The 15,416-nt window shown below is 36.9% G+C and overlaps 3 protein-coding genes across 7 annotated transcripts; all 3 read right to left on the reverse strand.

Annotated features, from left to right (window-relative positions):
• Positions 1 to 3,931: 3,931 nt before the first annotated feature.
• On the reverse strand, positions 3,932 to 7,494 carry LOC141637776 (4-coumarate--CoA ligase-like 1). The gene is made up of 6 exons (XM_074447190.1): positions 6,828 to 7,494; positions 5,506 to 6,093; positions 5,103 to 5,304; positions 4,879 to 5,024; positions 4,582 to 4,649; positions 3,932 to 4,349 (listed from the first exon to the last, which is right to left on the reverse strand). The coding sequence occupies exons 1-6, from the start codon at positions 7,254 to 7,256 to the stop codon at positions 4,097 to 4,099; spliced, it is 1,686 nt and encodes a 561-aa protein (XP_074303291.1). The 5' UTR covers positions 7,257 to 7,494; the 3' UTR covers positions 3,932 to 4,096.
• A 618-nt stretch (positions 7,495 to 8,112) lies between these two features.
• On the reverse strand, positions 8,113 to 9,805 carry LOC141637777 (uncharacterized). The gene is made up of 3 exons (XM_074447191.1): positions 9,665 to 9,805; positions 8,577 to 8,733; positions 8,113 to 8,294 (listed from the first exon to the last, which is right to left on the reverse strand). The coding sequence occupies exons 1-3, from the start codon at positions 9,665 to 9,667 to the stop codon at positions 8,248 to 8,250; spliced, it is 207 nt and encodes a 68-aa protein (XP_074303292.1). The 5' UTR covers positions 9,668 to 9,805; the 3' UTR covers positions 8,113 to 8,247.
• Positions 9,806 to 10,967: 1,162 nt separating this feature from the next.
• Positions 10,968 to 15,097, reverse strand: LOC141637788 (uncharacterized). Of its 5 annotated transcripts, none has more exons than XM_074447202.1 (2): positions 14,845 to 15,097; positions 10,968 to 13,658 (listed from the first exon to the last, which is right to left on the reverse strand). In XM_074447202.1, exon 2 carries the CDS (start codon positions 13,642 to 13,644, stop codon positions 11,590 to 11,592), a length of 2,055 nt encoding a protein of 684 aa, XP_074303303.1. In that variant the 5' UTR covers positions 13,645 to 13,658; positions 14,845 to 15,097; the 3' UTR covers positions 10,968 to 11,589. The 5 variants fall into 5 exon arrangements, with proteins under 5 accessions (XP_074303303.1, XP_074303304.1, XP_074303301.1 ...); XM_074447203.1 differs by having other exon boundaries at positions 10,968 to 13,668; positions 14,845 to 15,059; XM_074447200.1 differs by having other exon boundaries at positions 10,968 to 13,719; positions 14,845 to 15,059.
• Between the last annotated feature and the right edge of the window lie 319 nt (positions 15,098 to 15,416).

Here is a 15,416-nt window from a genome sequence, read left to right on the forward strand (position 1 = left end):
AATAGATTTGTTTTCCTGTCCTGTCACCATTTACCATTGCTCTGGAATCTCTTCCTTCTATGTAATCCGAGATTTATGGTAGGCCACTATCCTACCATTGCTCCGTAATAGAAAGAACGCCCGTTAGAGCGTATAACCACTGCCTCCTTAAAAATTGTTCTATTCATTTGGAGGATCAAAAAAATGAGGATAACTCCTCAGTTGTATATCCTTCATGTGCACATCCCTGGAGGACAGAGAATAATGATTTTATATAGTGGTCTGGATTCTCTCCATTACCTATCAATTGTTTATCAATGGAACAGATTGCTTATGGGGACAAAGTAAAGGGCGGGCCCTGATTAGTTTCGGGCACTCCAATCTCTACGTCAATTTTTATACAATCTTGATAAATTTAAACCGTTAATTTTTTTCTTCCAATCAAATCCTACCCGCTATTAATAGATAATGGAGAGGAGGAGCCGAGGAGGTAATGGAAAGGATCCATATGCATGTAGGTTGGAATAGTGATTCAACTTGTCTCATTGAAGACGGGCACTATCTGTCACAAGCTGAAGACGAATAATGCCCTTCTCACAATATCACAAGTCGGAGGGCAAGTAGGGTGCTCCATTTAATTCCACTTGATTTGCCACTTGCATATTGCGAGAGGTACATTAACCGTCTTCGGCTTATGACAGATAATGTCTGTCTTTAATGAGAATTTGTGATAGTAATTAAACTACATCTCCAATTGACTTTACAATAAATGTTTTTTTGTACGATCCTTGTAAGGTATACGACAATCTCGTAATCTCTATATAAACGGAGTATCATTTAATGATAATATGTATGAAGGATCATTCGGACTCGACAAACCTTTTTTCTTTTTCTTTTTTCTAAATGGAGTCACAAAGTTAATAATGAGATTTAAATCCAAATTATAAACACCAACACTTACAATTAACTTTATCAACTAAGCTAATAACATTTTCGGGACTAGATAAACCTTAGGCAAATCTGATTCCATGTAACATGGCCATTGGCCACTATGATAAGCTATAATATTTAAAAGTCATCAAATTGGCTTATAAATCATAATTTTCATATAAATAATATAATCTTGAAAAAAGTCTCTCTTTTTGGTGGAGCATAATGTTTTCCTAGGAAAGTACACTTGAATATGTTAATTTAGTAACCAACTTGTACTTAATGATCGTTACATGCCCAAGTTATTGGAATTAGTTAATTGTTATTGGTTGTCTTTATTTTATAATTGTGCCCATAGTTTTATGGGTTCTATTAGTTGTTTAATTTGCTTAATGCATTCAACAATCAAAAAAAGATTTGATGATTATAATATAAAATTCATCAACTTGTTTAGTGTTCAACATAGCATGATACCATGGTCTATTATATTCATGTGTAAAATACATTTTTTTTCCATAATCAGGTGGAAGAATCTACAGTCCATTTTGCCTTTAAATGATCACAAAATCTCATTAGAGACGGCGATATCTATCACAAACTTGTGACGAATACCATTTCCTCTCACAAAATACCCATGAAAGGTGATGAGAAGCACATGGGGGTGTCACACCTTGTCCCCTATCCCTTTTTCTGAGAGCTCTTTAGCTTGTGACGGGATTAGCCCGTCACAAGCAAGACGCTTTGTCAAACGATAGATCTCCTGCAATTAGGTATGTTATGATGGGAAATGGATCCTCTCCATTTCCTTTCTCTCAATTTCCTCTCACAATCTATTTAAATAATAATGACCCATTTCATTCTCATTTTCCTTTTATTTTTATGCGTAAATTTAGAACCGTTAGATGTTGTCAAAATGCGATCCAGACCATTATAATAGGTACTTACCTCTCCATTTCTTCCATTTCTTTTTAGGAAATGGAGATAAATTGGGCTCGTTATAATGGTATAGCATAAGTAAGAAAGATAAAAGTAAATATAGAGAAATAATACACATTGATTTATTAAGGGATCTGCTACGTTCACATTTAGAATAGAGAATATATTAATTGAAGCAATAGGTCTTGGTATAGACGGGTGGGGCGTATAAACGGGTAAAGACCTCTAATAAAATGGGTAGGGGGAACAAGGTGGGGCACCACCCATGTGCTTCCCACTTTATGACAAATGGGTATTTTGTGAGGGGAAATGGTATCCGTCTATACGTATAGACGGATAGTGTCCGTCTATAATGAGAATTTGTGTAATTAGAGAGTTAATTACAATTTCGCAGTTCAGATTCATAATAGTTATAATATGCATAACTGTACTGTTACGATACGATTTAAGCAGTTTGTATAATACTCCGTACTCTTTAAAACAATTAATACATAAAATTTAGGAAAACCCAAAAAAAACAAAAAAAAATCTTAACCCGGACAGAATATTATAAGATCCCACGCTAATCGATCGTTTGGAATGACAACTAACAGATTTAAGATATGTATAATTCCAACATTGTCGCTTAAGCTAAGGGGTCGATATCAAATTTGTGTAATAGCGATTTAGAATTCAGAAAAGTACAAGTTAATGCAATTTAGTAGGCATGATTTATTAGGTACGAGTATAGTAAGCATATGGTTCAGACTTGATATGTCTGAAACTTTGAAGTAATTATGGTCAGAGAGATTAATGGTATTTAATCCTACAATTATCACTGGCCCTTCAAACCCAAGAAATAAATGCATCATCACTGAAATAGTATGTCATGTTGCTCAACTGTTACTGCATGCTCATCGTCCTATTCCAACTAATTACTCCCTAATTTACCATTTTTATCACATGAGAATATGAATTTACCTTCCTATTATTTGTAACCTTTTCGATTAATCAATAAATTTAGGCAAAAGTCGAGAAATGCTAAAAAAAAAAAAAACTCGCCATTTACGATATATCATACTCCCATACGGGCCATATCCGATCCCTGCAGGCTGCATGGCATGTTATCGACTTACATCCTAGTTAAGGATACACGCTAAGTATGATTTTTTAATTGATTTTTGGAATATTTGTCAATATTATTCAATTGCATTATTGTTTCTTTTTAAATTTGAATCTAACACTTTAATTGACGGCTTCATTATCACGGTCTCACACACTTTCCGGTTGTATATACAACTTATTGAGTGTTGTGGAGCTTTGTTACAAAGTTGTCGAGCTCTATTAACAAAATTATCTAGTCATGATACAAAGTTATTGAGCTTAACAGAATAATTATTAAGCTCAATAACTTCGTAAAATAGCTCAATAACTTGTAAAATAACTCAACAACTTTGTGTGAGAGCTCGATAACTTTGACGCGGTTGTACATAGCTTTTATACAACCAGTTGTAAAATAATATTTGTGCACACTTTTGATAATCCTTAAACGCAACGAAATGCCATCTCAATTCAATAAAATGCATGCAAACGACTTTACCGTTAAAAGTAATTGAGTCTAATATTGTAGATAGTTCTTTTCCACTACTTGAAACTCTAATTAATTAAGTTTAAGTTGGCTCTTCTAAACTGTCAAAGGTTAAATTGTGTTAATTAGATTAAGGTTGTTAGCCTCCTAATAGACTCTTAATCACCCTTTTTCCGGTGTAAAGGAAGCCACAACTGCGATTTTCATGCTGACGAAGTTTGAACTCGAATTATAAATAATGTGACCTTTCATAACTTTACCAACTTATAAGTTAGTTGACATCCGAACTCTTAATTAATCACCCATCAATATGGTTATTTATTAAATAACTTAAATTTATCTTATGCTTTAAGAAGTTAAATTTCTTAATATCGTGACTTTTATCTATTTGATTTACTCATAACCAAGACCGTGAGTTTAATCACCTTTACATGAAATGCTGGTTTTTAGTAGGTGAAAGAAGTCGGTTAAGCTCTAACCTATTATTATCACAGGACTGAAAAAGACCTACTATAGAACATAAATAAATTTTATTAATTTCTTAATTTAATACATTGACGATAGAGCTCGCTTAATCAGAAAATAGAGTTAACATTATTACCCGTCTACGATAGATGAGTAGTAATTCAATTTGTCATAAAAAAGACAATTGACATTATTAATTATTACTCTGTAATCGATAATCTATATTAAGATTCGAGATTGTGGGGTGTTATCGGCCTTGATGTTGTCCATGATTTTGTCCTTGAGAAGTCTTCTCATGATTTTACCAGATGGGGATTTAGGAATTGTGTCCATGAAATAAACAGCTCTAATTCTCTTATATTGAGCAACATTTGATGCAACAAAGTTGATAATGTCCTCTTCACTTTCGTTTGCTTTTGGGTTCAACACTACACATGCTGCTGGTATTTCCCCTGCTTCCTCGTCCGGAAGCCTACGTCAAACAACAACAACATTATCACAGCGCCTCAAAGATTGCCAATTACAGGGAACTAAGAAGAGTCGTAAGTATGCAAATGAGTAACAAATGCAAATAGTATTGTTGACCTTTTTTTAGTGCGTCATTTTGCTTTATTTCATAATTTATACAGAAACAAAAAAAAACAAGACTATAATTCGCGTTTGATCATAATTCGTGAAGACTATCGTTCTATTGTAATACTTACGGTATGACAGCTACGTCTTCAATTGAAGGGTGAGAGAGCAAGATGGCCTCCAATTCAGCTGGAGCAACCTACAAAAAGATTGAATTCATTAAATTTCAAGGATTATATGACGAATCTACTATTATCAACCAGATTCTCCCAAGACGGTTTTGAGTTTACGAGTGATTTAGTGGGTTGAGATCGATTTTTGTAAAATTAAATATGCCCATTTCATAATATTAGAGGTCGTCTCATACGAGACTAATAGCTACTAATACTAATAAGGGAAGACTGATATATTCAGAAAGACCAGCATACTTGGAAGCCTTTGAATTTGATTAGTTCTTTGATACGATCTACGACGAAAACATCACCATCATCATCTATATAACCAATATCTCCTGTATGAAGCCATCCTTGATCATCCACAGTTTGATGAGTCTCCTCCTCGTTCTTATAGTATCCTGTTTATCCCATACAATAGATTAAATATGCCGCGGTAATATTAATCAAACTTATCAAGCTAAGCTTTGTTATCATACCTTGCATAACGCATTGGCTTCTTGCACAAATTTCACCAGGAGTGTTCTTAGGGAGGGATCGTCCAGTGTCAGGATCGATGAACTTAACCTCAATATTCGGAAGGATGAATCCGACAGAGTTTCTCTTTGCAACGCCGCCATGTTCTTGACTCGGATCACCATGTGTTAATGTTATGCAACTATGCTCTGTCAACCCATATGCCTACCAACAAAAAACTATCCATGTTACTTACTTCATGTGTACGTCCCAGTCATGAATAGTTTACGTTTGCTTTATTTTCACATTCATAGATAATACATAGATGTTAGTCGTCTCTACTGGTTCATTTGAGACGATACTCATAACCAGGGTTCAAAACCCGTCAGCATCAACAAAAACATTATTAACAACAATAAACATTACCTCTTGGACTTGAACACCAGGGAATTTCTTCTCAAAAGCATTAAGAATTTCAGGTGCTAAAGGCGCGGCCGCAGTCATGATTGCCTTAAGCTTAAGCTTGCTTAGATCAAATTCATCAACTATAGGGTTTTTAACCAATGCAAGTATAATGGGAGGTACAATAGGAGCAAAATTAACTTGATAAGTAATAAGGGCATGTAAGAATGTGCGAAGCTCATACCGTCCCATAACAACCACCTTCCCTTTATTCTTAAGCGTGGCGCAACATATGCCAGTGATTCCATAGATATGGAAGAAGGGCATTAACCCGAGGGTGGTTACATGACCTATCATTTCTTTAGGTACACTAAACAGAGTGGAGCAAAGGTTCGCGACTACGTTTTTATGTGTTAGCATAACTCCCTTGGACAACCCTGTGGTTCCTGATGAGAATGGAAGGGCACATAGATCAGTTTGTTTGACTGGATCATGGTTAAGGTCCACATTCGCTTTATCGGCTGCTTGGAGAAGTTTTTCCCAGTAGATGGCTGATCCGTTTTCAATCCTTTCTTCTCCTAGTAGTATAATTGGTAATCCCAATTCCTTTACCTGTTATGCATTGTAGTAGTGTTATCACACGACTTCGACACTGGAACAAAGGTATTACACTTGGACACCTCATTTTAAGCCAAAATATGCATATTTTTCAAAGTGGTCTAGTCCGACACTTGGACATGCTCCTGTGTAGGATACCGGTGGCAATCGGATTAGTCGGCTCGGGTTTGGGCCGGGTCACGTCGGATCGGGTCATATTGGGTTAGCATACCCTTTCGGTCGAGTCGGGTCGTTATCGGGTCGGATCATTTCGGGTCAAATGATGTATCGGGTCGGGTCATTTAATCGCATTACTATAATTTTTTACCATTAAATTTAGTTTTTAACCTATTATTTGGGTTTAATTACTTCATTACTAAGTCAAACATATCAATCTAAACACAAAATCACTTTCATTTTGGTCAAAATTAAGCTTAATAATTGTCGGGTAATCAATTTAATCGGGTCGGGTCAATATCAGGTCGGGTCAATATCAGGTCGGGCTCGGGTTACTGATAATCAGGTCGTGTCGGGCTACAGATCGTCATCGGGTCGGTTTTGGGTCGCAATATTTTCGGGTCCTGTCGGCCTGGGTTTGCTCGGGTTCGGGTCGGGTCAGGCTTGCCAGCTCTAGTGTTGGATACTTTTAAACGAGTCTGAGTAACATAACCTACAACATAATAGGACTAGATTCAAAATTTCGAGTTTTGGAGTGAGTTTGTATGATTCTAAGAAATTTAAGTACAAACCTTTTCATAGCTCGTGCCATTTGTGACAATAAGCTTTGCATCAGCTGCAATAGCTTGCTTGGCAATTTCGGAAGAATGTGAGGCGGGATTCACACCGGAGAAAACACCACCGGCGGCCATAATACCAAGAGCAACAATAGGATACTCTGCCACATTTGGTAAGTTAACAATGACAACATGGCCTTTCCTAAGGCCAAGTGACCTTAAGGCCCTAGCAAACCTCTTGGTGTCTCTCGATACTTGAGCGTATGTATATTCTTTGCCAGAACACGCTTCCACAAGTGCAACCTTATCTGAGAATAACTCCGAGTCTTGGAGCACAAATTCCGGTAAGGAAACATCTTCCGGGACTGGAACCGCCCTATACCTGCTCCTGAAAATGTTCTCGTCTTCTACTAACTTGACATCGGTTTGTGCTTGGGTTCCCATGATTTTTATGTTTTGGATGAAATTGAGAAATGGCCATGTATCGGAATATAAAGGGGACGAAATGTGCGAGATTTGGTAGCTAGTGATTAGCTTGTAAAGACTATGTTCATGGTTTATTAAACAAAGTTATGTAAATCTACAAAAGAAGGTGAGATTTTGTTGGGTCACAATCTTTTTTTCTACTTTGTTTTGTGCCTATTACTTCTCATCAATGTTGTATGATTTAACTACTCTGACTCCATTATATGCAATGCCATCCAAACTTTACCGGAATTTTTCTAAGTTTGCGGAATTATGCACAAGAGTAGAACTAACTTCAGATAAAATAAATTAGGAATATTCTCTCGTGTACCCCTCAATTTTTTTATTTTCTAAAATGTACCACTCTTTTCTTGCAAAAAAAGTTTGACCGTCAATAACTCTTGGCTGCAAGTTCAGAATACGATAAACTTTTTTTCAAGTTGACCGTCAATAACTTTGGTTTCGATGAGTATAGCAAGAGGTAGAGATCGATCCTGGTAACGACAGTGCAGGCTAAATACATGATGGAGCTGTTTTCTTAGGCACAGTTACACAATGGTTTTGCTGATCATATTGATACCGTATCAAACAAAGTGTGTCAATTACTGTACTCTCTAGTCTCTATTAAACAAAGCACTGAACAGGGCAGGTCCTGGAGTCAAGAGGCTAATACATGAGCCTACTGAGCCACGGAGTCAAGGACTCTTGGGAGAGCCTTGCAAGACGTAACTTGAGGATAAGTTCTCAACTCCGCAAAACATACACTAGCCAAGAGCGCTTAACATCAACTAACAATGAAAGGGGAAATTTACAAAGAAGGGAGCATCACACAAGATTAGAGAATGTGCATCACTGCGTCTTTTTTATTCAAAATGTCAGTTTCGACAACAAAGCTAGTACATGTTTCTCGATTTCTATAGTGAACTAAACATATGAGAAGGAAGAGGCTTCACATCATAAGCTACAACATTTAAGCCATTCCTCCGCTTGTGGCGGTCCTGATAATCTGGAAGAGAGCTGCACAAACAAATGATGAATCAGCATCTTTAAAAGAGCAAAGATACAAGTTAATGAATTACGCTCTTCAGACATGACCAACTCTCTCATAAGAACATAAATATAATTTTTGGCTACTTCTTTAACCCATAATGATGTATTTGTAGACAATTGTCGAGCCAAAAATGGTATGCAAATGTGCGTATACGTCTAACATATCACATATGTCCAAGTAACATAGGCATTTAGTAAATCGATAAATGATCAGAAATTGAAGTGCAGGGAAGCAAAGCAGAAACTTACATGAACCGATGACTACAAATACAAAGAAGCCAAGCAAAATAGGGCCAACTGGATAGTCGCCACCCTTCTTGATGGTTGTCTCAGGAACAGACCCCCTCTTCGTAATGTTCTTCTGGAACTTTTCACTCTTCCTGTCTGCAAGGCGCCTTGACGTTGTCTGCACAGTACACAACATGCCACACACATTCATTCAAATTCAAATCAGCATATTGCGAACAGAGTGAACCAAATACATGCATGACTACACACACAAGTCTATTCTTCACATGATGAGAGTGAAGAATCGAACCCTTAATCCCTCGTTATAAGATAAGATTACAATATCTTACAAACCTTGCCACTCTAACTAACCAACTTTGGTACCGCGTACTGGGAATCCTAATCTAAGGAATAAAGGATGACTAAGATTTTAGCTATCCTATACAATTTCACAGCTAGAGGAATGATTTCGACATCATAACCAATAATTAACAGAGAAAAAACAATTAAGATGAACAAATTTAATTCAAATGGATAATGTAGAACCAACATTATTAAACAAATGCATGAGCCTTTCAAGAGGAGAAAGAGTCCAACTTTATGGGGCCGGCCAACGAGTATACGAGGTTCTATCCTAAAACCAATTGGTCAGTATTCTTGTAATTCATGGGTATGGATCTCTGCATGGATTAGACTCAGCTTCACAAACAATTCACTCAATTCATGTATTTGCAAGATGCAGATTCATAAAGCTAATCACATCAGCATACACAACAATCAATCTGACTACCATGAAAGCTAGATCCCACAAGATTTACATCAAATTCATAATAAATTCACACAATTACACAAATAAATCAACAAAAGATCACATCTTTACAAAATTGAATCAAAATCAAACATGAAACCCCACATTTTTAATCAGATCAACTCATAACAAACAATTCAACAACAAAAACATCAGAGCCTTAATCCCACACTGATTCGAGGTCGGCCAACATGAATCATCATTTAAAACCGTCACTGGGTGATCGCACACCTCATAACAAATAATTCAAACAAACAAATAATAAAATCATAAATCACAAATAAATAAAAAGAGATTATACCATGATGTTTAATTAAAGATGAGATTAGAAGGATAATTAGGGTTTGTTCGGAGAGGATTGGAGTAATTAAGGAGGGATTAATTGATTTAATTTCTCTCCGACCAAACTAAAACTAATTGTAATCTCCAATTTTAATCCAAAGTTTTTCTTTTTGTTTTGTTTTGTCGGTCTGAAATTAGTTTAATGGGGTGTTTATATATATAGGACTATAGGTACTACAGTGATGGTGGAAAACGTCAGAAACGTCAACGGGTACACGTGGCATTGGAGGATTGGAGGTTGATATCTACGTGGAGTACACGTCATTTGGGATCAAGTAATTGTGAATTGTCAAGGTTTTTCTAATTCTAATAGAAAAATGAAAATAACTAATTAATATGGAGTAAAAAAAATAAAAAAAAAATTTCGAGTAGTAACTCTAGTTGTTTTTGTGATTTTAGTATTTGGGGATTGTTAATAAAAACGCAGATGCTTGATCGGGATAAAAGGTGAAAATAGAGATGTATCGCTTTCAGATAAACGTTAATTATCATATGCGACGGCTTCACAATACACGGTAAATATGTGATAAAGTAGAATTCACGCACATGTAACATGCTGCCAATCCACCAGGTAACGTGATGACAACACAAAGCCCACAGAATTCATTATCTTACTTTTTCCACATACAAAGTCCCTAACATGTGGCTTGGATCCAGTTTTAGTACCAGAGGGACCAAGGAAAGGGACTTTGGTCCTCCTTTCTCTCTGTAAATAAATTATTATAAACGGGTTATTCAGAAGCGGATTTGGGACAAATGTGGACCACGGTTATTGACAAAACCGTATATGAGACTGGTGTACGCATATTTCATGTTGACTAATTTGCTGATCGTTTTAGGTGTGCCTACGTTTATGATTGAACCAAGTCGGCTCATTTTAAATTCATGTGTATGTTAGGCAAGTTATTATCGAGTCATCTCAATTCTCAAGATAGGATGGAGTGAATCACATCGATTCCAGAACGCAGCTTTGGACAGTGTAATCCCGACCAGGTGTAGAGGGGACAGTCCAACAAAATCTTGTTTAAGATGAGTGCATCAATCTTAACCATGAAACGGTCAAACGAGTCAAATAGTTCGATGGGCCAAAAAGCAAAATGCACTGGGACTAGGAATGACAAAAGGCTTGTCCCATCAAATAATACAAAGTATGAGTTAGTATTTGACCCGTTTTAAACTTCAGACAATTACGACTCGTTCGTCTTTCAAGAGGTGTCTTGCTATCGTTAATGACAAAGATTCAAGAACGGAGAAAGAAAATTTACGGGAAAGCCTGTAAGTAAACCTCCTTTTAATCCAAGCAAATGATCACATATACAGGATAACATGGATAAGCTATCCTAGTATTAGTAATCGAAATCGGGATGTTTAAAAATTCTACCTTAAAGCATATTATGTAAGAGACTTGGCAAACAAACAAGACCAGTTGGTAATTGAACCAAATAATCACAATTGCATGCTCCTGGCTTCAATGTGAAGCAGTCATTGAATATGGCATGCATCAGTCTCTGAAATGTAATGGAGTCTCGAGCGTCAAGAGCACATCTCGTCCAGGTTTCTCCTTTAAGCAACTGCATGGCATGTACTGAATGGTTTCAATTGTGAGATCGGTGATCAACAACATTTGCAACCCTAAGCACTCCCAGTATTGCTCCACATATAGAAAACTCGAGAGAACTTTGTCTGGGTGTCCTCCGACTCATTTTACTTCGGCGTCAGACTACAATGGCAATTTTCCAACGGCATTCCATATGTTATCTTACTCAGAATCTCTACAAGTGTGGATCCAAGTTGCACTAATCCTCGTGATTTTGACATAAAATGAAGGGAGTGTCGGACAAGGGTTACCGCAAGGCAATATGAAGAATTGAGCTATCAAATATGCTATGTAACTTCTTCAATTGTTTCTGCAGATTTTGTGACTATGTTGATGGGTTTTGCATCATCCTGGAATGTAATTTTCCTTTGCTTGGTTGCCTTATCAATCATAATATCCTCCGGGACATCTTCTATCACCTGAAGAAATTTAGCTGGAAGAGCAGCTGGATCCAGCTCTCGACAACCCTTTAGGGCATTTGGAGCTTCTTGACCTGAAAGCACGTGAGAAGGAACTTGGTGAGAAAACCGAACGATTTCCCCACTTGGAATCCAACTCACTTGCTCGGGATCTAGATGTTGGTGAAATAGAGCCTTGAATCCAGCAACTTTAACTAGCGGAATCACTACAGTTCCCTCATCATAATCTTCTAGTACTTCCACCATGTCATACTCGTGTATCACGTCATCACTAGTAAGTTCATCCCAGTCTGAAGACCAGTTCCTGTAAAGAGCCCACACATCACCTTTCCTCGGAAAAATACAAATGGCCCCACTCGAATTTTTTCTCCATCTAACCTTGTGTGAGAAGCAATTCAGACCGTCATATGTTTCATGCCTACCTACTCTAAACTCCCCACCAACCCATTTTAATGGATTAAGTTCTGTATTGTTTGAATTAAGCCAACTTATACGTACCCTGAAGGGATCCCGAGAGATTATACGATGAATCATAGCATAATAACGGGGCATCCCATCAACATCATCATATAAAGCCCATACTTGACCCTCTTCAAAGTCCAGTTCAGTCCTATTCCAGTCGAAACTATGGAAATCTGGATCAGGAACAGGGATTGAAACTTGAGGCTTCATAGGAACAGTATCATGCAAATCAGTGGTGATCACAGTAGTTTCCTTGCTTTTATCCTGGCATTGACCTGTCTCATTTGCTTTCACCTTTTCAGTAGAACTATCCAAAACACTACCTGATTTACAACCATTTAACTTTTGACTAATCTCTTTTCGAGCCTTATCCATCAGTATTTTCTGCAATTCAATCTTCGGTGGCTCCCTGGAACTGTTTAATTTGCTAATCGTACTAGTGTTAAGTGAATTAGTCATGCCAAAACCTGGAGTTCTAAAACCCGTCTGATGATTATGCAAACCGATATCATCAGTTACTCTTCTCTTTTTCTCAACCAAGTTTTCAGAGACATAATTTTTCCTTTTCATCGCCTTTTCTTGTTTCTTGGCAGCCTGTGCTTCTTCCCGCACCCGTTTGACTTTCTCATATGTCTGCTGAACAACATTTGCAGCTTGAGAAACAGATGAAACACCAGCAGCTCCGGAGAATGGGATCCATTGAAAATCACCTTTAGGGTTGCTCTTACTCTTTGACTCCCGATGAGAATTTCGAGAATGAGACGCACTCTTTGAATCTGGTGGCGGTCGCTCTATGGCGAAAAATGGCAGACGGCAGGTGGGGCAGAGCAAATTCTGATTTAGATAAGTTCTAAGATACTCAAACTGCATCCTACATCTATGACAGACAGTCCAAAAGGTGAGGTGGTTTGACTTATTAGCCTTATTAGTCATACCAGAAGTTGAAGACCCATTTGTGTGAGGAACATTCTTATTTAATTTGGCATTAGATGTAGTTTTCGCAAAGTTGTATAGACCATTAGTACCAAACAGCATGGATGAACCCTCTGAAGAGTTTCTGGCCCAAACATTCCTCTTTGCATCATAAGCAGCTCTTCGGTCTTTCTCGGATAACATACTCCAAGCTTGTGAAACAAGCTTAAATGCCCCTTCAGCCCCAATAGACTTGTTTTTATCAGGATGTAGTATAAGAGCGAGCTTTCTATATTGCTTTCTGATAGCGTCGTCATCGGCTTGTGGGGACACCCCAAGTACACCATACCAATCCGCCTCACCACCAACTTGGTTCTCTGAAGAGGCATATACATCAAATGTCACCAGCATTTGAGCAATACCATCTAGCCCAGGATACAGATTTTGTGCCTTAAGAGCGAATTTCTTGGCGCCTGCTATATCTTTAGCATTAAACTTCCTCTCCGCGATTTCCATTGCCTTGATTGCATCATCTTTGTTGCACTCCATTTATTACCACCCTGCTGATATAGGCTTAATGGACATGCAACTTCATCATCAAATCCAGCATGTAACTCTTTATGTCTAAATTTTCAAACTTGAATTAAACGACAGAAAAGACAATTACTCAACAGATATACATTAAAATTCACCCTGTACCCCGCCCGTTTCCCTCTGGAAAACAAGAAAAGTTTTACAAGAACACAAGTACTAAGAAAGCATATTCTTCTACATAGTGACCTACATCTCGAACCTACAAGAACCACCCAAGCACACAGCATCAATTCCATCAAAAGTGTTGCATCTAGAAGCCAAAATAACAAGTAGAACAAAGTCGAATTAAGTTGTGCCTAACTCGTGATTCCCTAAATCAATGCCAGATACACTTCCTACCCAAAAGAAATACAGTTTGACTGATAGATCACATCTAACAATGATGATCATATGTTCATAACTAACATAAAAAGTCATAATCAAATGCCAACAGTAAACCGCGTAAAATTAGTCCTCATCAACTGGCAAGGCTAGTGAGAAACACGGGTTCTTTACAAAGAAACCATGAAAGGACAAAGTACTAGCCAAGGAGGTAATGCACTTTCGTCTCCAACATTTCCACCAAGGTAATCCTCCCATAAAATCGCAAACTAATACGAGTATATTTTTGCCCGTCACACTCGGAATTTATATCAGCAAAGATTTATAATTCTACAAATTACGAAGGCATATCCGAGATACGACAATCGATATTTAGAAGGTAGATAACATTCCTCATTTAGATTAGTTTTCAAAAGACGGGTTTTGGAATTGGGGATTGAAATTGACATTATATCGACTTCAAAATGGCGTTTTACATATACAGCAAACAATTACCAAAACTGAAGTGATTCAATTACTCAATCAGCACAAAATTAGTAGTTCAATCACAAAATGGGAATATGATAACGATTTTTCACAAGCTTGACTTCCAAATTTACACTCTAAAAGATGCAGTAAATGTAACTGACATGAATAAAAACAACAATTTCATAAAAAAAAAAAAAAAAGGATCAAAATCAATCAAAAAAAAAAAACAAAACCCTAACTTCAATTCAGTAATATCGCAATCACAGTATCAATGCACAAGTAAAACAATAACTAAAGTACAATCAATCAATTTGGGCAAAAATTTTAGGGTTTAAGATAGTAAAGGGCAGTAATTGATTGAATTACCTATTGAAAAAAATTGGAAATTGGAATCAAAGAACACCATGAACATAAAGGGCCTCCATTTTTTTTCCTTCTTCCCCTTTTTGCGCCCTTTTTTTTTTTTTTTTTTTTTCAATTCCAGAAAAAATTCCCCAAATTTAGGATTATCGCCTTATGGGGTATTGGACTATTGGGGTAATTGTGAAGAAATAAACTTTGCACAATTTTCAAGGAAAAAATGTTTTCTCTAATTTTCCCTAACCTTTTTATGTCTTTTGAGAGAGTTGGAAAATAAATAAATAAATAGTTATATTCCTTTTATCTGGGTTATTTATATACCCACGGTGCCATAAACTCGTTTTAAGTATTGATTGAAGGTACCCCTCTTAAGTTTGGATTGCTCATTCGCAGGGTGCGAAAGCGAATTCTGCCCAATTGTTTAAGAGATGAAAGTTATTATTCATTACACTCACTAACTCACACCAGCCAACTTTAGTTGTGGAATGTGGTCACATATACGGAAGAGTATCATGAATACATATACGGAAAAGTATCATGAATTCATGATAATGATAATCGCATCGTTATCCATATTA

This window comes from Silene latifolia, unplaced genomic scaffold (genome assembly GCF_048544455.1).
Source record: "Silene latifolia isolate original U9 population unplaced genomic scaffold, ASM4854445v1 scaffold_144, whole genome shotgun sequence".
NCBI classification, from domain to species: domain Eukaryota; kingdom Viridiplantae; phylum Streptophyta; class Magnoliopsida; order Caryophyllales; family Caryophyllaceae; genus Silene; species Silene latifolia.